General features: G+C 52.4%; 1 protein-coding gene across 3 annotated transcripts in view; it reads left to right on the plus strand.

Moving 5' to 3' along the window:
• Window positions 1-21,932, plus strand: part of MRC2 (mannose receptor C-type 2) — a 53,619-nt gene that overhangs the window by 22,323 nt on the left and 9,364 nt on the right. For all 3 annotated transcript variants that reach the window (XM_019637821.1, XM_019637822.1, XM_019637823.1), the window contains exons 2-14: window positions 8,262-8,663; window positions 9,441-9,614; window positions 9,815-9,979; window positions 10,191-10,304; window positions 10,788-10,931; window positions 13,692-13,880; window positions 14,047-14,201; window positions 15,472-15,579; window positions 17,632-17,747; window positions 18,231-18,379; window positions 19,493-19,710; window positions 20,454-20,596; window positions 21,733-21,835. In XM_019637821.1, the coding sequence (XP_019493366.1) occupies window positions 8,262-8,663; window positions 9,441-9,614; window positions 9,815-9,979; window positions 10,191-10,304; window positions 10,788-10,931; window positions 13,692-13,880; window positions 14,047-14,201; window positions 15,472-15,579; window positions 17,632-17,747; window positions 18,231-18,379; window positions 19,493-19,710; window positions 20,454-20,596; window positions 21,733-21,835 (2,180 nt within the window). The remainder of the gene's footprint in view (window positions 1-8,261; window positions 8,664-9,440; window positions 9,615-9,814; window positions 9,980-10,190; window positions 10,305-10,787; window positions 10,932-13,691; window positions 13,881-14,046; window positions 14,202-15,471; window positions 15,580-17,631; window positions 17,748-18,230; window positions 18,380-19,492; window positions 19,711-20,453; window positions 20,597-21,732; window positions 21,836-21,932) is intronic.

Raw genomic sequence — 21,932 nt, forward strand, 5'->3', positions numbered from 1 at the left:
CAGTGCACGGTTCCCTGCGTGGCTTCATTCACTTATTCACTCACTGTACAAGTACTTAAGGAGCCACAACTTAGTGCACAGCACTGTGCTAAGTGTGGTTTGGTTGCCAACAAAACACAAGAGGTCATCTTTGTCCTTGGTGAGGACCGTACCAAGATCCTAGCAAGGGCCGTTTTCCCTCCCGGTACTGATAACCTGATGCTCCCAGGTGTGTGGAGTGAGGCTAAGGGAGTGGGTAAGGCTGGAAGGGGCCTTCTTAGGATGGAGGCATCAGGCCCCTCCTTTGAGCTCCCTTGCTACTCCATGTGCGCTTGCTGAGAGCATGAATGCAGTGAACAGTCAGTTTTCGAAACACCTCCATTCCCTTCCCTCTCCCCTAAGTGGATCCAACTCAACCAAGGCTGGGCTTGCTCTCTTCCTCCATTGGGCTCTGGAGAAAGAGCCTCCTTTCTGTGAGTGTCCAGGCCCACCCCTTGATTTTGAGTGAAAAGTGCTCTCCCAAGAGCCTCCAACGCCCCAGCTTGGCAGAGTTCCTGGGATCCACCTCCGAGAATTCCCCTTAGCTTCCCCTTTGCTGTGACCCTCTCCCGCAGGCCTCCCCTCTGCTCCCAAATGCCTTGTCCTTTTCTCATTTGCTGCCAAGGCAGTTTTGTGACCTGCATTCCTCACCCTCTGCCTCTTCCAGGTCCTCTGTGTCTTCAGGGAGTCTCCCTGCCCTTGGAAGGCACAGCCTCCTCCTACGTCCCCAGACACCTGGGTTTTAAAGGGCTTGTTTGCCCTCCTGTCCTGCTGTGTCCAAACCCCCTGTCTTCTAACTAGGGCAGTGCTGTGTGTTTCCTTGTGGCCCCAGCGTTGCCTGGTACATGCTGCACACAGCAGGCACTCCAAGAACATACGTGGATTTGAACCCAGAGCATCAGAGGAAGGAGGGGACTCACAGCCATGATTCATGTGACAGGAGGAAACTGAGGTACTATGATTGGGCATCCTAATCGCTTTCCCTCTCTGGGCCTCAGTTTCCTCATCTGTCAAGTGAGGGGAAGGTGGCCTGATCCTGGGGTGGCCTCTCCTGACTGATATGGATGCCTTCCAGACCCCTCATTTGCCGTCTTTTATGACTGCACAGGCTGGCCAGAGTTGCTTTAGCTCACATGTGGGTTTTCTGGTTGAGGAAGAGGGGAAGATACTGTCCCCCTGGGCTGCCGTAGGCTCCTGTGATGTTTGGGGCTGCACTCTCCAGTCCCCTCTCTGAGAAGCAGCTATAAAAGCAAGCACTATTTTCTCCCTTTTGTGGTCCCAGGCCCTTCCCCTGTCCCCTCTTACTACTGACTCCTTGCTGAAATGGAGTTTCTGAGAATGAAATACCCAGTCCCTAGAGGAGGCTCGGGCAGGTCTGGATCAAGTCCTGGGGCCAGTTTATGGTTCTTGGAGAGTGGCTGGAAGGAAAGGAGCAGGTTGAGGAGAGGGGTCCCCAAGTGGGCAAGATTAGCTGTGGCAGTCGCCCTAGAGGTCCTTCAGGAATTTACTTGTGTCTTGCCCAGAGACGCCCCCCATCCTGGTGCTGTTGAAGAATAAAATGACCAGTGTCCCAGCCCCACCAGCCTTCCCACCGGGGTGTTTTGAGCACTCAGCAACAGGAGCTGTGGACATTCTGTTTTAGGAAAATCTGGCAGCTGAGACAAAGAGCAGAAAAATAGACTGGCATGAGATTCATTCATTTGTTCATTCAGTATTAAGTACCACTGTGTCAGGCAGAGTTATGGGTACTGGGGATACAGTGGTGAAGACAGAGAAAGTCCTCAGGAGTGTGAACAAGATGGGAGGCAGAAAATAAAAAACATGTCAGATAATGAGTTCTAGTTCTGGAAATGGCAGGATGGCTTATATCCGTTGTGGACGAAAAAGAGGCCACATACTAAACCTGACAAGCTCAAGGGAAGCCAGCATGGTGGGCCTTACAAACTCAGAGATGGAGAGTAACCACATAGGATGATCTGAAGATAGCAATTCCTCACTAAAAGGGGCGTCCTTGGCCTGTAGCTTCCTTGACAAAGGTCAATCTTTACCTTAAATGAGCTCATTTATTGTCTTTGTGCATGTAAGATAACATACCTTTGAACCATCAGAGTAATCTTTTACAGACCCCCTCCAAAGGCACAACTTCGGAGCACAAGACCACAAACCCCTCATTGTTATCATGTTCCTCCCATGCTATCTCTATGCGCTGTAAATATTAATTATTAACTGTCTTGTACCCACCAGTGTAAAAGAAGTGTGTGTCTCTCCATTTTACTTTTTATCCAATCCCAGAGATTTCCCTGCTTCCTTTCTCCTGCCTCCCTAATCTACCACTAAAGGATTTCATGTAACCCTCCTTACGTCTCCTCCTTTGATTCTAAATTATAAAATTCTAATTTTATAATAAGCTGCAAAACTGCCATTCTCTGGAGCTTCTCTCAATCTGTTGAGATTTTGCTTTCCGGTAATTGTCATCAGTTTGACTCAAATAAACTCATAAAAAAATCTCTATAGGTTTGGACGTTTCTTATGTCGACACAGTCTAACTCTCTAGCCAAGAGTGCTTATAGACTAAGGATAAAATATAAAATACAGTGATTTGAGAGCAATCAAAAACAGACAGATGCTGGGGATGAAACAGTCTTTGAAAGAAAAGAGCCGATGAGGTGAGTGGCTTATCTAAGCAGGTTCCCTTTTCCCCTCAAAAGGACTGCCCCGTATGAGGTGTCAATGTAAGAACATCCAAACCTGTAGAGAAGCTTAATAAAAATTTGTTTGAGCCAAACAGAGGATACTCCTCGGAGCAAGATCTCTACAGACTAAGAAAAATGCTTCCAAGAAATGACAGTTTGCTGCTTTTTTTTTTTTAATTGGGTAACAGTGTTTTTTTCCCAGGACCCATCAGCTCCAAGTCAAGTTGTTGTCCTTCAATCTAGTTGTAGAAGGTGCAGCTCAGCTCCAAGTCCAGTCGCCGTTTTCAATCTAGTTGTAGAGGGTGCAGCTCACTGGCCCATGTGGGAATCAAACCGGCAACCTTGTTGTTCAGAGCACACACTCTAACCAGCTGAGCCACCTGGCTACCCCTGCTGCTGCTTTTACGCATTTGGAATTAAGGAGGGAATGTAAGGAAGGTTACATGAAGGTGGGAGAAAGCAAGGTGGGCATTGGATTATAGGATTTTTAACAAGATGATGTACTGTCTTGAGGGTGGTCTCAAAAGAGGCATTTCAAAAGTATGCTGACCTAGATGCCCAGAAACAATGGACAGGGCTGCTTGAGGCACAGATAAGCCTTCTTCTAAAGTTATCTGCCTGCTGTGTGACTACCCACTATGACCTGCCCAGTTAGGAATTTATCATCAGATCATCCTGTGAGGTTACTTTCTGTAGAAGCTCTTTTTTGTACACAGGGGCGCGCAAACACAAAGTGGCAGTTTTAGTCAGAGTTTGGGGCTACCAGAAAATCTAAAAATCAAGAGGGAAAATTCTGGAAAGGAAGGAGCCATAGAGATGTCCCCTACAGATTCTCAAGTCCTTGGTGACTGCTAAACTGTGCTTGGGCAGTTGACACTGTGAGGCTTTAAGGAACCCAGGAAGAAACAGCAGCTGGGAGGCAGAGGTTTCCACTTGTTGCCTGGTGCTGAGGAAACAGTTTGGAATTCAAGTTCCACCAAGTTTGAGGGGCTTGGTAATTGCCTAAGGTTTTCCTCTGAAATGCCAGAAGGGCCTCACCTTATGATTAAAGCCAACGCTAAGGGCTACACCCTAAGACTAAAGGCAAAACCCAAACAACCCCACCCTAGGGAAGCCTAAAACCAAGCCTCTACAGGATCAAGGTGATCCACCAGTAATTCAACTGCCTGCCAGAACAAAACTCAACATTCTTTTTAGGAAGAGAAATCCAGACTCCCTGTAACATGCCATCTACTACGTCCCATATACAATAGTATATAATTAAAAAAAAATTTAGACTCCTTATAACATTATCTACAATGTCCAGTATATAATAAAAATTGCCAGACATAGGGGCGGCCGAGTGGCTCAGTTGGTTAGAACGCATGCTGTGAACAACAAGGTTGCGGGTTCGATTCCCACATGGGCCAGTGAGCTGCACCCTCTGCAACTAGATTGAAGACAATGACTTGAGTTGAGCAGCCACTGAGCTGCTGGTGTGGCAGGAGGGCTCAGTTGGTTAGAGCGCGTGCTCTTAACTACAAGATTGCCAGTTTGATTCCTGCATGGGATGGTGGACTGTGTCCCCTGCAACTAGACTGAAGGACAACGATTTGACCTGGAGCTGATGGGTCCTGGAAAAAACACTGTTACCCAATTAAAAAAAAAAAAAAAGATTACCAGACATGCAGGCAGCAGGAAAAAGTGACCCATAATCAAGAGAAAAAATAGTTACTAGACACAGACTTACAGATAACCCAGAAGTTGAAGAACAAAATATCAACGAATAATAATGCTGTGAAGAGAATTACCACCAAGTGATATGCTAGAGAGTAACTGTGTGGCGTCTTTAGAATAGGAGGTCACGGAGGACCTCTCTAAAGATGTGACATTTTTTGAAATGTGAAAAGCCAAGCAGAGCAAACAGTGCCAAGACTCTGACGCAGGAGTCAGGCATGTTCACTGAAGGATCAGTGTGACTTGAGCAAAGGAGAGTAGTGTGATCTGATATCAGACTAGTAGGCAGGACCAGACCATGTAGGATCTTGAGACTCAGTAAAGACTTTGAATTTTATCTGAAGAGTGCTGAATTGCCTTTGAAGGATTTTAAGAAGAGAGCGATTTATCTGATTTAGGTTGTTTTTTCTTTTACTATGAGTCAGGTTTTCATTTCAAATATTTAAAAGCCAATTACATTTTTTTAAAGCTGTTATAAATATCTTTTACTCATTTTCAACTGCATTGTTGCTATTTTTCTTATAACATATTTCTTTGTAGACATTCTTTTTTTTTTACTAGGGACTTAACAATTTGCCTCTGATAAGTTACATATATTCTTATCATTTGACTTTTTTCTTCATTTATGGCATTTTTCTTGCCATGAAAAAAAATTATGTCATTGAATTACCAATTTAAGAATGTCCAAACCTATAGAGAATTTTTGTAAGAATTTATCTGAGCCAAACTGAGGACAGTGCCAAGAAGCAAGATGTCAGATGCTCCAGAGGATGACAATTTTGCGTTTCTTTTATTTATTTGGAAGGTAGGGAGGATTACATGAGGGCGGGAGAAAGCAGGGTGAGGCTTGGATTACAGGATAATTAACTAGATTGTGCTCTCTTGAGAGTGGTCAGGCTTTAGGGAGGAGTTGTCTGAAAAGAGGCATTTTAAAGGTGTATTAAACTAGATGCACAGAAACAATGGACAGGGCTTGCCTGAGGCAAAGATAAGCCTTTTACTAAAGTTATAGGCCTGGGGCAAGACTACCCACCATGACCTGCCCAGTTAGGAATTTATGATCAGATCACGCTGTGAGGCTATTTTCTGTTAAATTTGTACAGTGCCCCCTTTTCATCCACAGAACCCATCACTGTTTTCTTTATGACCTTCAACACGCCAATATTATTTTAAAAAGTATTTTAGAACTTATTTACATCTTTAAAAGACCATTCTGGCTGGCTATGGAGAATGGCCTATAGAGGGGTGATAAGGCCAACATGGCAGAACAGAAGAGCTTGAGGTTTGAACTCAGAAGACTGGGACCAAATTTCAGCTCCATCTTTCAACAGCCTGTGATTCTGGTCAAATATTTTTGCCACCCTTAGTCAATTTCTTTTTTTTTTTTTAATTTTTTTTTGGATAACAGTGTGTTTTTTCCAGGACCCATCAGCTCCAAGTCAAGTTCTTGTCCTTCAATTTAGTTGTGGAGGGCATAGCTCAGCTCCAAGTCCAGTCGCCATTTTCAATCTAGTTGCGGGGGGTGCAGCCCACCATCCTATGCAGGAATTGAACTGGCAGCCTTCTTGTTAAGAGCATGCGCTCTAACCAGCTGAGCCTTCCATCCTTCTACTGGCAGCTCAGCATCAGCTCAGCTCAAGTCGTTGTCTTCACTCTAGTTGGAGAGGGTGCAGCTCACTGGCCCATGTGGGAATTGAACTGTCAACACCCTGTTGTTCAGAACAGGCGCTCTAACCAACTGAGCCACCCGGCCACCCCCCATTTCTTTACCTATAATAGAATAATAACAATTCTACTACTACTACTACTAAACATATATAGTGCTCTTACAAGGTGCCAGACCCTGTTCCAAACATTTTACATGTATTATCTCATTTAACCTTTACAACAGTCTTATGATGTGGAAACTGACTCAGAGAGAGTCAGTAACTTGCCCAAGTGACACATGAAGTGGCAGAGTTGAGATTTGAACCCTAGCAGTTAGATTCATGCTTTCAATGCATGAAAATTATCCTGCGGAGCTAGTGGCTATTGGATGCAGAAGTTCTTTGGAGACTGGAATGTGTCATGTGTGTATGTTGTGTACTAAGTTGAGGAACATGAGGAAGGGCATGGGTGAAACATGAATGTCAGACAGACTGGGTTTGCTTACTGGCTCTGATACTGTGAGTAGGTCACTTTATGTCTCCAAACTCATCTCAAGTTTCTGCCTTTCTCTCTCTCTCTCTCTCTCTCTCTCTCTCTATATATATATATATATAGATAGATAGATAGATAGATAGATAGATAGATAGATAGATATAGATATAACAGCTTTAAGATATAACAGCTTTGAGATAACTCACATATTGTAAAACTCACCCATTTAAAATGTGCAATTAATTGGATTTTTAGTGTTTTCACAGAGCTGTGCAACTGTCACACAAAGTATTGGGTTGTCGGAAAAGTCATGACGTATTTTTTCTATGTTTTTCATTGCATAAATGTGTCATGACTTTTCCGACAACCCAATAATTGGAGAACATTTTCATCACCCTAAAATAAACCCTGTGTATTTTAGCAATCACTCCCCATCCCTATCACCTCAGTCCAGCCCCAGACAACTGCTAATCTGCTTTCTATAATTTTATTTTTCATTTATTTATTTTTTAAGATTTTATTGGGGAATTGGGGGAGAGGAACAGCGTTGGGGAATCGGGGAAGGGGAACAGACAAGTTGCTGTCCTTTTGTTCTTCAGTCTAGTTGTGGAGGACGTTGCTTCACTGGCCCATGTTGGTATTATCATTGCGCTCTTCCCGGGTGAGGCAGTCGCTCGTGGCTATTAAATGGCTGCTCACGGCAGTTCTTGGCAGCTCACACCGGCTGCCAGCCAGTCACGGTAGCTTATGGCAACTCACGAAAGCGCACGCCCACTGCTGGCCAGCCCCGCTGCAGTCTACACCGTCACCGGCAACTCACGGCAGCCCAGTTCCAGGTCGAGCTGTTGTTCCCCATCTTAGCTGTAGAGGTGCAGTGTCACTGGCCCTCATGTGGGATCCAAACCGGGGCCCTGCTGTTCAGAGCTGGCATCCCAGGCCGACTCATAAACAACGCGCCACTTGGACGGCCCTGCTTTCTATAATTTGAAGTCTTAATCTGTAAAGTGGTGTGCTGGGGGAAGGTTGGATTTCACTGTCTTCCACACAGTGTCTGCTCAGAGAGGTGGTGGGTGAGAAGATGCAGGATTGGGGAAGCCGGAGAGCTAAATGCTGCCTTAAAAATAGGAGTGAAATGGTTATGGAGGGCGTGAATGGCTGGGTATGGGGGGTGGTGAGTGGTTTGAGAAGGTTCTAGATGGGGGGAAAGGATGGAGCCAGTGGCTGAGCAGCAAGGAGGAGGAGTGAGACAGAGTGACTCCAGGCTGGAGAAGACTTTTGGCGGAAAACCATACCATATAACAGTTTGGGATAAAGGTTGCAATGTGGTGTGTGACGTAAACATCTCCACCGCTCCCATAAGATCTTCAGAAAAGTATACAGTAGTCAACTCACCATGTGGAGCTGGGCTTGCTTTTGGGATGGGACAGGGCTGAGTCCTGCCTGCAGGTGGCATGGGGCCAGAACAGAGACTGGCATGCAGGCTTTGCCTCAGCTGGACACGGGGGCACAGCAGTGCCTCTCACCTGCCACCCCCCAAAAGGCTCAGTAGTGAGGACTGAGTGATTTGACATATGAGAGAAGGCTCACAGCCCATCACTAGACTCATGGTCAATGTCGGTAGGTGGCACTGGCCATCGAGGGCCAGCCAGGAGTGCCCCTGTGGTGGCTTCATGCCTTCCTTGCCTTCCCTTCTAGAACCCAACGTCTTCCTCATCTTCAGCCATGGACTGCAGGGCTGCCTGGAGGCCTACGGTGGACAAGTCAGAGTCTCACCAGGCTGCAATGCCAGTTTCTCTGCCCAGCGCTGGAAGTGGGTCTCCCGAAACCGGCTCTTCAACCTGGGCACCATGCAGTGCCTGGGCACAGGCTGGCCAGGCACCAACAGCACCGCCTCCCTGGGCATGTACGAATGTGATCGGGAGGCACTGAATCTTCGCTGGCATTGTCGCACACTGGGTGACCAGCTGTCCCTGCTCCTGGGGGGCCGTGCTGGCAACACGACCAAGGCTGGCACCCCCGAGCGCGGCGACCAGACCCGCAGTGGCCAGTGGCGCATCTATGGCAGTGACGAGGATCTATGTGCTCGGCCCTACTATGGTGAGAGGCTGCTTGCAGGGGAGGGATGGGTCCCCTAGTATTGGGGACTGGAGCCAGAAAGGAACGGACTCTGGGGTGACAATGCCTTTGGCCTCTGCAGACCTTTAGCAGTCACATCTTCCATTGTAATGGGAAGGATCTTTGAATGAGAAAATTAACTTCAAAGCATTTAATTTACTTATTAAAAAATAACAATTAATACGTACTTGTAAAGACCTCAAACAGTACAAAAGTATATATAATACAAAATTAAATGAAAATTCTCTTCCCTAGGCCCACTCTCCAGGGAAACCCTAGGGTAACCCCGGAGGTGTCTTGATCCCCATTTTGCAGGGGTGAATAGGGACCAGGGTCACCCAGCAAAGGGCCTTTCATGGTGGGCAGCTCCATCCTGGGGTCCTTTTCCTGGAAGCTGCCCCAAGTTCCAAGATGGAACCTAGGGAGGAGGGGCACCCAGCAGGGAGGCATGGAGTCCCCAGGCAGGGTAGCTGAGCAGGGATTCCTTCAGGCTCAGACTTCTATGGGTGACATGGAGGGTCCCTCACCCAGCTGGATTTCGGACAGGCATTGGGGCCCCCTTCCCAGTGTTTGGGGTGAGCAGCAGAACCTTTCCCAGGCGCCTGGGCTGATCTGATGACAGAGGGAGACTAGAAGCCATGCCTGGCACCACTGCCACCTTCCCCCGCTGCTGACCCCTGCCAACCCCCAGCTCCCTGGGTTATTGGGGGTGGGCAGCCTCTGGGGTCCAGATGCCAAGGCCTGGCCTCCTCCTTGCAGAGGTCTACACCATCCAGGGAAACTCCCACGGGAAACCGTGCACCATCCCCTTCAAGTATGACAACCAGTGGTTCCACGGCTGCACCAGCACAGGCCGCGAGGACGGACACCTGTGGTGCGCCACCACCCAGGACTACAGCAAGGATGAGCGCTGGGGCTTCTGCCCCATCAAGAGTGAGAGCAGGGCGGCTCCTGGCGGGAGGCAGGCCCTAAGGGTGTTGGGGGGCAGGACTTCTGGGACTGGGGTGAGAAGTGGCCCCTCCCTTGCAGCATGGAACAGCTTGTGTGGGGTCTCTGCACTCCGTGAGGGACCCCCGTGTGGGCGCTGAAGGAGAGGACAGGGAGGGACCTATGTCTGGCTGTCATGGTGGCAGGTAACGACTGTGAGACCTTCTGGGACAAGGACCAGCTGACCGACAGCTGCTACCAGTTTAACTTCCAGTCCACGCTGTCGTGGAGGGAGGCCTGGGCCAGCTGTGAGCAGCAGGGGGCGGATCTGCTGAGCATCACGGAAATCCACGAGCAGACCTACATCAATGGTGAGAGGGCAGGCAGGCCCTGGGCCGGGCTGGCTGGGGTCTGACCCAGATGGGGACAGGGCAGGGTGCCAGGAGCCTGAGACCTGCTCCCACCTTTGGAGGACCCTGAGCCCTTTCTTCTTGTGGGGGTAAGGATGGCGTTGGTGGGGGCAAAGAGTGGGAGGGTCGAGGATGGGCGACTGGCTTCTCACTGTCACCATCTTGCTGTCAGGGCTTCTCACTGGCTATAGCTCCACACTGTGGATTGGACTTAATGACCTGGACACCAGCGGAGGCTGGCAGTGGTCGGACAACTCGCCCCTCAAGTACCTCAACTGGGAGAGTGGTGAGGCGCGGGGGTTTGGGGTGCAGGGTGGCCTGGGGACGCCAAAGGCACTGAGCCTCTTATTTATTTCTCGTTCCCTACTCCAGGCAAGCGGGGGGTGAGGTGGGGGGCAGATCCCTCCCCCTCCCACCTCCTGGACTGACCCCACTAGCCTGTGCAGTGCCTTTGTGTGAATCATAAACTAACGCTCAGGGCACAGGGCGCAGGCAGGAGACTGGATTTCAGCCCCGCGCACCAGTGCACCCAGTGCACCAGCAGCCTGGCGGGGAGGCGTGGTGGGGCTGGTACCTGAGGCTCAGGACGTGTGGGCCCAGGAGGGAAAGCAGGAAGGCCCTGCGGGAGCCAGTGAGGGAAGGCTGAGCGGAGCGCTGGACATCTCCAGCTGGCTCAGGCTTCTGAGGGAGCAGGGGGTTCGGAGGAGGGCTCCAGGGGCCAGGGTGTGAGTCTTGCCCCCGGGGTGCTGGCGCCCTGCCCTCCCCACAGATCAGCCGGACAACCCGAGCGAGGAGAATTGCGGGGTGATTCGCACGGAGTCCTCCGGGGGCTGGCAGAACCGTGACTGCAGCATTGCGCTGCCGTATGTGTGCAAGAAGAAACCTAACGCCACGGTGGAGCCCCCGTCTCCTGGTGAGCGGTGGTCCCAGCGCGGTAGGGGTTTGGGGGCGGTCTCATCAATGTCACAGCCCCAGCCACAGCGCAGCCTCGCAGCACAAGGCGACACCGATCCTCCCTAATCTTATTTAACGGCTCAGCTAAAGTCTGAACAAATTGGAATGTGCTATTAATTTGTTGGGGGGATTTGTTGAGAACTGTGTTCAATGCTAGCATTACTCACCTTGTCCTGGTGGGGGTCCCAGTCTGCTGGAGGTGACAGACATCTCGACATACAATCGCAATATCCCAAGTTATGAACTATTATAAAAATATGTGTAGTAAATATTAGAGGAGAAGAAACGCCTAGAGAAATAACTGATGAAGCTTCTGAGAGTTAAGGAGGGTTTCATGGAAGTGACATTTGATTTAGGCCTTTCAAGGAGAGTGTAAGTTTAAAATGGCATAAAGAGATGCGAGGGAAGGGCCTTCCTGGCAAAGGGAACTGCATGTGCAAAGATGTGGAGACATGGGAGCACACAGCAGCTTTAAGGTTGGTGAACGGTCTGGTTGGAGAATAGACTCTTAACTACTGAAAATATGGTCCTTAGACCAACAGCACAGCGTCACCTGGGAGCTTGTTATAAATGTGACGCTCAGGCCCTATCCCAGATTGATTGAATCAGGACCCGCATTTTACAGCATCCTGTACCTGTGATTCATGTGTAGGTACAGTTTAAGAAGCACTAACTGAGAGAGAGAGAGAGTGTGGTGAAGAGAACAGTTCAGAAAGGCAGGGTGCAGCCAGTTCCTGAAAGGGCTTGGCTGCTGGGTAAAGTTTGGGCGGGGCCAGGTACACTGTGGGGAACCTTTGCAGGTTTTGAAGCTGGGAGTGTCTTGATGACATTTGTGATTCATAGAGATAGTTCTGGGGGCTATCTGGGGGCTTCTGGAGGAGTTGGGGGAGGGTGGCAATGGGCAGGACACTGCTTTGGGGACTCTGCCCCTCACTGGTGTGTGGCTTTGGGCAAACAGCTGTCTCTGAGGTGCAAACTGAGAATAAACTCACACCCTTTGCAGGGTTGTTGTGAGGCTGGAGACCTGGTCTGGGCCAGAGAAGCACCTCCATAGGTGGCCGAGGGTGTCTGTCAGCTTAGGCTCGAGGGGCTCCAGTAGCCCTAGGAATGGTGAAGAGGGGATTTTTATAAGCAAAATGCAGCAAAACCAGAAAAAAAAATCCATAAACCTACAGAAAGTAAAGAGCTTAAAGAGTAAAACTTTTGTTTCTGACCATTAAAGTTGCCAAAGACCGAGCCAGGGCTGTTAGCGTCTGCTTTCTCCCCTTACCTCCTAGGGGGTCAGGAGCAAAGGCTTAAAATCTTGGCCCCCCCCCCCCATCTAGGGTACCTCACCTCTGGCTGGAGGTCAGGCACCAAGTCCAGATCTTCCCAGAGCTGGTTTCTGAAGGAAGGCGGGCCCGGTGTGGACAGGTCTAACCTATCTTTGGTCCTTCTTGGGATCAGACTCTCACCAAGTCTTCTGTCCCCTGGGTCTCCCTGGTGTGGCCTCTGTGGCACGTCCTATCGTGCACCTGCAGATGTGTCTGTAGCCTTGAACCTCCTCTTTCATCCCAGCCCACATCTGTCTGTATGAGGCAGTTTTCTAGGCAGTGTCTTCTGCCTTCCTCGTCTCATCACTCAAAGCACGTCATTTCGAAGGCAGACACCATCGTGCCCCGAAAGCATCCACAGTTTCTGAGCTCCTTTCCTCCCACAGCCCAAAGCAGGACCCCTGGGGTCTGAACACCCACTCAACTCCGATTCTATTGGAGGGCGGCAGCCTCAGGTCTTAGCTCAGTGGCCAACAGAGATGACTGAGTGTTCTGGAGGCCAGGAGCGAGCCCACCCTTGTTCTCGTTCCTGCCCACTTTGCCGGGTCACCAGGAAGTGGTATGGCTGGACCCTGGAGAGGTTCCCAGAATGGAGTGGATCCCAGAATCCCAGGCTGGAGTGATGCTTCTAGTGGGTACATGCTTTCCCACCCAGTCAGGCAGAATTCTGCCCAAGCCTGACATTGTGGGTGGTTTGGTAAAATCTTATTTTCTCTTGCCAAGGCTCAGGTGAGGGCTTGTTTTGTCTCAGCTGCCCTTGGACCACGATCCTCAGCGGGTGAACTTGAAATACACGGAAGTGGGGGCCAGGAAGGGCCCGAGACCAGTCGGTTCCTCTGCCCTGGGGTGCAGAGAGAGGAGCTGGGGTTGGGGGAAGTAGCAAGAGGAGAAATCCCAGCCAAGGGATGCCGGCCAGTCAGCAGGGACTTTACGTGCTGCCAACACAGTGGGACCCCATTTCCTTACTGCCTTCATCCTCTACTGCCAGGGCCTGAGCCCACACTCAATAGATGATTTGAGACAATGACAGTGATTTCGTTTATTAAGCATGGTGGACATGTGCTAAGTTTGAATCTTATAGCAGGAACCTCCACTTAGAGAAAGGAAACGTAGGCTACCAGGGATGATCTGTATGAATCCTGCCCATCTCTCTCTGAGGACCCCAGCTGGGAGGGCTGTCCTGTCTTGCGTGGAATCTGCCACCCCCTCCTGGGGCTCTGACTCTGGGCCTCCAGCAGCCCTAGAGGGGTTTTTCTTTTCAGCATCATTCAGCATTCAGACTTGTCTTGGCGAGAAGGACTGATGTGGGAAATGACTTTGGGGCCCGTCCTGTGTTACTGCCCAGTGGGTCGGTGCCCAGGCTGGGCAGCTCAATGCCTGAGCAGCGACCTCGTGGGTCTCTGCAGATGTGTGGGCCAATGTGAAGGTGGAGTGTGAGCCCAGCTGGCAGCCCTTCCAGGGCCACTGCTACCGCCTGCAGGCTGAGAAGCGCAGCTGGCAAGAATCCAAGAAGGCGTGTCTGCGGGGCGGGGCCGACCTGCTCAGCATCCACAGCCTGGCCGAGCTGGAGTTCATCACCAAGCAGATCAAGCAAGGTGAGGGGCTGCTTGTCCATCGCCATCCTGGGTGTGGAGGGCAGGGCCTCCCGATGCCCATCCCATCCTGCCCGGGAGACTCAGGGACTGTCCCTTCCTGCCCGGCTGGTGGCTGAGGCTGACCTCTCCATCTCTTCACTCCTCTCTCTTCCGTGGCACCCCCCAGAGGTGGAGGAGCTGTGGATTGGCCTCAACGATTTGAAACTGCAGATGAATTTTGAGTGGTCTGACGGGAGCCTCGTGAGCTTCACCCATTGGCACCCATTTGAGCCCAACAACTTTCGGGACAGCCTGGAGGACTGTGTTACGATCTGGGGGCCGGTGAGAACCCCTCTCCCTATCACAGGGCCCCCTGTACACCCAGCCCTGGTACTACCCTAGTCCTACAATCGGCGCCTGCCTGTAACCCCGGCCCATGGCCTCGCAGAAGCCCTCTCTTCCCCACCAGCCCCTTCCACATGGAGAGATTGCCTGTGTTTGACTCTCTTCTCCTCCCCTAACTTGCTGGGTCACCTTGGGCAAATTACTTAACCTCTCTGCCTCGGTTTCCTCATCCGTCAGTGAAACAGAACCGGTGCCAACCTCAGAGGGTCATTGGGAGGATAAAAGAGTTAATTTTCCTGAAGCTTTAGGACGTTGCCTGGAGCCACCTTGGTCTCCTGCGAGCTGCTTTTCCCTGCCGGAAGGTGGCATCAGAACCCACATTATGTGGACTTTGCGCCACAGGTCGGGCTGCTCTGTGCAGTCCTGTCTCCTGACTATTTGCCACATCTTTGGCTCAGGTGCAGTGTAGGTAGATGAAGGAATTGATGCAAGGCTTCAAGCAGAGATCAGAGACCTTTTAAAAAGGGACAAAGCCATGGGGATAGACTGTCCACTCATGGGACAGTAGGGTACTGTCCCATGAGATACCACAAACAGTGCCAGGGACCATGGAGACAGCCATCTACTGTAGGGGATGCTATTTTAAAATTTATAAGCAATTATTTGTTGAGTGTCTGCTACATGTCAGGCATTGTCCTGTGGGCCGGGATATACGAGTATAAACACCTCTGCCCTTGGATGGAGCTAAAAGGCAGATAAACTGCTGGCTGGGAGGCTGCAGACAGAGGAGGACTAAGGGGTGAGGAGGGGCTGACCACTCAATTCCTCTTTAGCTCCATCAGCTAAGATTTGGGTCTGGGCACACAGTCTCTGCTCAGCCTGGATCTGCAGGTACTGGCTGGTCACCTCGCAGAAGTGGGAACCTCGTCTGTCTGTCCTGCCGCCAGTTACACGAACAGGCTTAGCCAGTGTGTTGATGATTAGGAAGTGAGCTATAAATAATCTGAAAGCGTGCCTCTTCCCCTTTAGACAGTGCTTGTCGAAGTTTTAAGGCATTTGCACATCAGCTCTGTGCTCTCATCAGCTCTGTGAGGCTTATAGAACTAACACTGCCCTCCCCATTTTATAGCCTGGAACACAGAGAGGTCAAGCCTCTTGCTGAGAATCACACAGCAAGCAGAGGCAGGGTCATGTCTGGAAATCGCAGAAGGGCATGGGAGATTTGGGGGGAGGAGGGCTGAGCCGACTCCTCACCCTGTATATCCAGGAAGGCCGCTGGAACGACAGTCCCTGTAACCAATCCTTGCCGTCCATCTGCAAGAAGGCAGGCCAGCTGAACCAGGGGGCCACTGAGGAGGACCATGGCTGCCGGAAGGTGAGGGTGCTTCTGGAGCTGGGTGCTGGGTGGGGCTAGCCAGAGGGGCTCCCAGGGGAGGAGGTGAAGTGGGAACCCTGCAGCCTCCCACTGCATCCTCCCTTCTCCTTTCCAGGAGTGATGTTGGGTGGGGTGGGGGGGCTGTTGCGAGGAAGCAGAGCTCCCCATCCCTGAGCCTCCTGTCCATGGGGAAGCCACTTCCCAGAGGCAGCAGAGCACAGGAGGTGGCAGTGGGCGACCCCCGAGTCTGGCCAGTCTTTACTTGCATGGCGGCTGCTGGTGTGAGCCCGTGTCCTCTGCGCCTCCAGTCCTGCCTTCCCGCCTCTGTCATTGCTGGCACACATCACGACATCTGATATAGCGGGTGTGTGTCTGTCTCTGGAGGAATGAGGCCATTCTAGAAGCTCCTGGAGCTTCTAGCCCCCGGGGGCTACTAGAGGATGTTCAGGGAGAGAAGGGATTAGGACCGAATGGCAGAATAAGTGAGTGAGGGACTAAGTGTATGAAAGAGGGCCAGAGTGGGTGATCAACCCATCTCCCTCCTCCAGGTACCCCCTCTCTAGCTACTCCACCGAGCGGTGGTGTGGGTGGTGTGGGTGTATATGGGGAAGTTACTCATATAGGACGCTTTGTGGTGTTTTGGCCCCTGACAGCTCCATCTGCCAGGCCACGCTCCTCCCACCAGCCCCTTGCTGCTGGTCTGGCTCCTTACTGTTTTCCTTTGGTTCAAGCCCCCTTACCACACCCCTCCCACCTGCACCCAAACTCTCCTCCAGGGGAGGAGCAGGAACCTCCAATTGGCACGACTTCCAGTCATGGAGGAAGAGAGCAGATGGGCCCAGCTGAAGAGTCTGGGGCGCCAGCTTGGTCAGGGACTGGCCCAGGGGTTCTGTCCCGGCGTGGGTGAGGTGGGGGTGAGGGTGTGAACAGGAATTACTGCTAACTGCCATGGCACCAGGGCTGGCCTAGAATGCGTGCGGGTTTGAGCAGCCATGGTTAACACCCCAGGAGAGCCAGGGGTCTTAGCACAGCCCTGCTGGGCATACGGGGAACACACACACACACACACACACACACACACACACACACTCACACACACACTCACACTCACACACACACACACACCCCCTACCCGCCCCCCGGCCCCCCCTTCTCTTCTGCCCTGACTCCTGCCCAGGGGGCTGCGTCTCTTTCTCCGAGCCTCAAGCCCACCCCAAGGCTTCCCACTTCAAGGGCTGCTGGAGGTGAAGGCCCTGGCAGGCATCTGGCGTCATCTTAGGGGAAACAGGGCTGTGGTGAGGACAGGCACAGCCTTTGTGGTGTGGGTTCAAGTCCGGGCTCCACCGTGTACCGTCTGTATACAAAATCTAATCACATAATGTCGCTGAGCCTCAGTTGCTCACCTGAACGGCAGGAGCAGAGAGCCCCTCAGGGTGGCCCGAGGGGAGAGGGGTCTGGGAGGTGTGGGGGTCGGGTGGTGGAGAGCCAGCTGCTCAGGAGTGGTGGTCTCTCTTCTGCAGCTTTGCTGCCCCTTGCTGAGGGTCTGTCTCCCCTCCCAGCCCTCAGGCCAGGCACATCCTCCACTTACTCCAGCTTCTCCGCTTTGCCAGCCCCTGAGGCTTACCCAGCCCCCTCCACATCCCGGCAGCTCTCCCAGCTTTTCGGCTTGGCTTCTCAGCCAACTGGCAATTTTCCCATTGCTTCTCTTGGTTTAAATATTCAAGAGAGGAGTCTGATGGGCCACTCATCTTTCTGCACCAGGCCATGGGCCAGGTCACTGACTGCCCCCCCCGATCAGCCATCGCTGGGCTGTGCTTCCACCCTGGGTCTGGCAGCTGTGGGTAATGTTGGTGGTGGGCGGGTGGAGTGTGGAGTGACAGGTGCAGAACACAGCACAGGAACAGCCATCTCTGGTGGCAAACAAGTCCCCTCTATGCTGTGCCCAGGCCTGCGGCACTGTGATGCCACTGATGGCATCCCCCTGCCCCAGAATTTATGGGTGACAGAGACCTCCCCACAGACACCCCTCTTTTGCCTGCTCTCTTGAGCCAGGGTTGGAAGTGGCACAGCCCATCCTGCTACTGGCTGGGAGAGGACCAAGTGACCTACAGTGAGGCCCGGCGCCTGTGCACCGACTTCGGCTCTCAACTGGTCACCATCACCAACAGGTACAGGAGCGGGTGGGCACCCAGATCAGCCTTCACCCATGTGCTGGCCTAATGTGGCCCCTCCACCAAATGGGGTAGCATCCTGTCATCAAGCACAGAGGGACCTCAGTCCTTTGAGCCTCGACTGACTCCAGGGCCTTTTCCTAATATTGTCACAAGAATGAATTTGATTATTAAGCGCCCCCAGGGTGGGGCGTGCTGGGCAGGGGCACGAACAGGTGTCGGCATGGGCTGGAGGCCCAAGAGAGGCCTTGGCTGTGTCTGACCTTCTTTCCTTTCTTCTCAGCAAGGCACAGATGTGCACACAGTAGAGGGGGAGCTGGGTTGCTATGTGTTAGTTGCAGGGTCCCCAGGGGTCCCCACTTCCCTGAGCAAGTTACTGGTGGGACACAGCATCCAAGCTCCCAGGGCAGAGCCTCTAGCCTGTGGCCCAGGGAGTGGTGGGGAGCAGGCTCCCTGCCTTGACCAGCCTTCTCCCCACAGGTTTGAGCAGGCCTTTGTCAGCAGCCTCATCTATAGTTGGGATGGCGAGTACTTCTGGACTGCCTTGCAGGACCTCAACAGCACCGGCTCCTTCCGCTGGCTCAGTGGGGATGAGGTCATGTACACCCACTGGAACCGGGACCAGCCTGGTGAGCCCTTCCACAGCACTTGGTCAGCCCCCTTCTTTGACTGGCCTTGGTGGACCTGCCTGTCAGGACCGAGACCCAGGGCTTCCCGGTGAACCGATCATTCATACAGTGTGGTGAAGCCACTAGGAGCACAGGCTGTGGCACCAAACTGCCCGGTTCAGATCCTGATTCTGCTGTTTATTAGCTGTGTATCTTTTTTTTTTTAAAGATTTTATTGGGGAATTGGGGGAGGGGAACAGTGCTGGGGAGTTGGGGGAAGGGGAACAGACAAGTTGCTGTCGTTTTGTTCTTCAGTCTAGTTGTGGAGGACGTTGCTTCACTGGCCCAAGTTGGCACCATCATTGCGCTCTTCCCCGGGCGAGGCAGATCAGTCGCCGGCTTCTGGACGGCCGCTCACTGCGGCTGCTGGCCGCTCACGCTGGCTGCTGGCCGCTCACGCTGGCTGCTGGCCACACACGGTAGCCCATGGCAACCCACTGCCACAGGGACTGCAGCCCACGCCGTCGCCGGCGACTCATGGCAGCCCAGCTCCAGGTTGAGCTGTTGTTCAGCATCTTAGCTGTGGAGGGCAGTGTCACTCTGGCCCTCTAAGTGGGATCCAAACCGTGCCTCTGCTGCTCAGAGCTGGTGCCCCAAGCCAGTTCTTAACCAATGCGCCACTCAGCCGGCCCACCTGTGCATCTTTGAGCCTCAGTTTCCTCCTCTGTCAAATGGGGATAATGGTACTTTCCTCTTGGGGTTGACGTGGTCTTAAATGGGTTAATGTATGTAAAGCTCTTAGAATAGTGAGCACAATATAAGTGTTTGCTATTATTATTATCACCATTTCACATTCATTATCTTTTTTAACCCTTTCAATAACCTGATGAGGCCGATGATGAAATAGTCTCCAAGAGATTAAGCAACTTGCCTAAGATCTCATATTAGCAAACACAGAGCTATGACTCTGCCTCCATTCCCTTCTTCCCACCTGGGCCCCACAGAGTATGTCCTTGCAGAGATGGCCAAGCTGGTTCCAAGTACAAGGGCTGTGGTGGTGCCCCATGGGCATGTGAGGGAGGGCCAGACCATGAGTCCTCCTCAGCATAAGGGTCTCCCTTCTCCTTCCCTCAGGGTACAGCCGTGGGGGCTGCGTGGCCCTGGCCACGGGCAGTGCCATGGGGCTGTGGGAGGTGAAGAACTGCACCATGTTCCGGGCTCGTTACATCTGCAGGCAGAGCCTGGGTACACCAGTGACACCGGAACTACCTGGGCCAGACCCTACGCCCAGCCTCACCGGCTCCTGTCCCCAGGGCTGGGCCTCAGACCCCAAACTCCGGCACTGCTATAAGGTATGCAGCCTCTTGGCATGAGGGGAGGGAGAGAGAAGAGAGCAAACAGGCACTTCACCTGGGGTGGAGGTGGGGGGCCAGGTGGAACCCATCTACCATCCAGATAGTGGCCCCAAAAGCACATTTCCCCACAGTGGACGGCAGACAGCATTTCTGGTGAAACTCGTGTCAGTGGAATCTGAGACCTGGCACATAGTAGGTGCTCAATAAACATTTGAGGAATTCAAGAAACCATATGGATCATTGGTTTCAGAGGGTCCCACATGTTGACCCTCAGAGGGGCCAAGCTGGCTGCTCTTTAGAATTGCCTGGGGAGCTTGATAAAAATAAAATATTCAGGCTGCCACAATGGAGATGGGGATTCAGCAGGCTGGGATGGGGCCTGGTAACCTGTATTTTTAAACTCTGCTGGGTTTGGGAGCCACTGATGTAGTCCAGGGTCTTTTATTACATGGAAAACTGAAGTCCAGGGAGGGGGAGGGACTTGCCCACAGCAAATGGTGGCTCTGCTGAGATAGGAGCCCTGATCTTGCCACTGGTTTAGGGGGACCAAGCAGCGGGTGCTCTGCAGGACCTGCCTGTGTTGGCTGTCCTCCTCCAGGGCAGGATTGTCTTAGCTAGCCCGGACCGCCTGTTCAATGAGGCCCCAGCTCCCCTCCCCACTGCTGTCATAGAGGGGCAGGTGTCCCCTGGGGAAGTGGGCCCGAGGGGACCGCTTGGACAATTGGGCTCTGCTCCTGTAGGTGTTCAGCTCAGAGCGGCTGCAGGACAAGAAGAGCTGGGTCCAGGCCCAGGGGGCCTGCCAGGAGTTGGGGGCCCAGCTGCTGAGCCTGGCCAGCTACGAGGAAGAGCACTTTGTGGCCAACATGCTCAACAAGATCTTTGGGTACTGCGCCTGAGGTGGTGGCCTGCATGCGTGTGGGTGTGGCTCTGGGTTTTGCTGGGCAGGGGCCAGGGTGAAGGTGATTCTAGCGAGGCCTGTGCGAGGGCTTGGCGTGACCTGGGTGTCTGCAGCTAGTGCCAGGACCACTCTGTACCCCTGGTCTCCCTGGAATTGGAGACTGTGTGTTGTCCACCAGCATCACAGAGCCAGCAACACCCCCTCGGACTCACAAACTTTTACACAGTAACTGTCTTCCCCACCTGTCCTCCATTGCAAAGCCTTGCACATGCTGATCCAAGTTGAGTGTTTCCCCCCCACCCTGTACCATCCCATAATTCACACTCCTCAATAAAAAGCTTTTCCTGAGAGATAAGAGGAGAAAGGCTACAAAAGTGGGCATTTGCCCATGGAGGTTCTTCTAGGACCCCATCTCTGTCCTGTGGTCTCCGGGCATCCTATGATACACACAACACCTATAATCCAAAGCCCTGGGGAAAATCCAGATGCATCCAGGCTTCCTGAGATCTTAATTCCAACGGTATCTCCTCCCAGCAAACATCACAATTACATTATTTGACTAGTAATTATAATAGCTCATATTGATCTCTTCTCACCAGGTACCAGGTACTGTGCTAAACATTTAATCCTTATTTAATCTTAGCAGCCCTAGGAAGTAGATATTATCATTGACCTTGTGAGCTGACAGAGAGGTTGGGTTATTTCCCCAAGGTCACTGGAGCTGGTCCATAGGTGAACCAGGCCTAGAATCTAGGTTTATCTGATTCCAGAGGTCCCAGGTTTATCCATCCCCATCGACCTCTAAACTCCCTAAAATGAAACCCTTCAGAATCTTGCTGGCAGAGCAAACCCCACCCAAAGGGAAGCCACAGAAGGGAGCCAGACCACCCACCACCCCCATGAGCTGGGTGCCTGGTCCAGCTACCTCAGTTCTCTGGGGAGAGAGCTTTTTAATGGCCCAACAGTTTATCCCCCACCCCAGGTGAGCGTGAAGCCCAGATGGAGAGAGCCCAGGCCCTGGGGGACTGTCCAGGTCAGAGCTGCAAGGGGCAGGGGGTGTGTTTGGCCTCTGTTCCTCTCACCCCAATCTCTTCTGTCCCAACCCCTGGATTGTGCTGAAGTGAATCTGAGCCCGAGATCCATGAGCAACACTGGTTCTGGATCGGCCTAAACCGTCGAGACCCCAGAGTGGGGCAGAACTGGCGCTGGAGTGACGGCCTGGGGGTGAGGGGCCCTGGAGGAGGTGGGCGGGGCGTTAATGGGCGGGGATTGGCGGTGGGCGTGGTGCTTGGGGGGGCGGGACAGGGCCTGGAGGTGGGTG

This window comes from Hipposideros armiger, unplaced genomic scaffold (assembly GCF_001890085.2).
Source record: "Hipposideros armiger isolate ML-2016 unplaced genomic scaffold, ASM189008v1 scaffold_34, whole genome shotgun sequence".
Classification (NCBI taxonomy): Eukaryota; Metazoa; Chordata; class Mammalia; order Chiroptera; family Hipposideridae; genus Hipposideros; species Hipposideros armiger.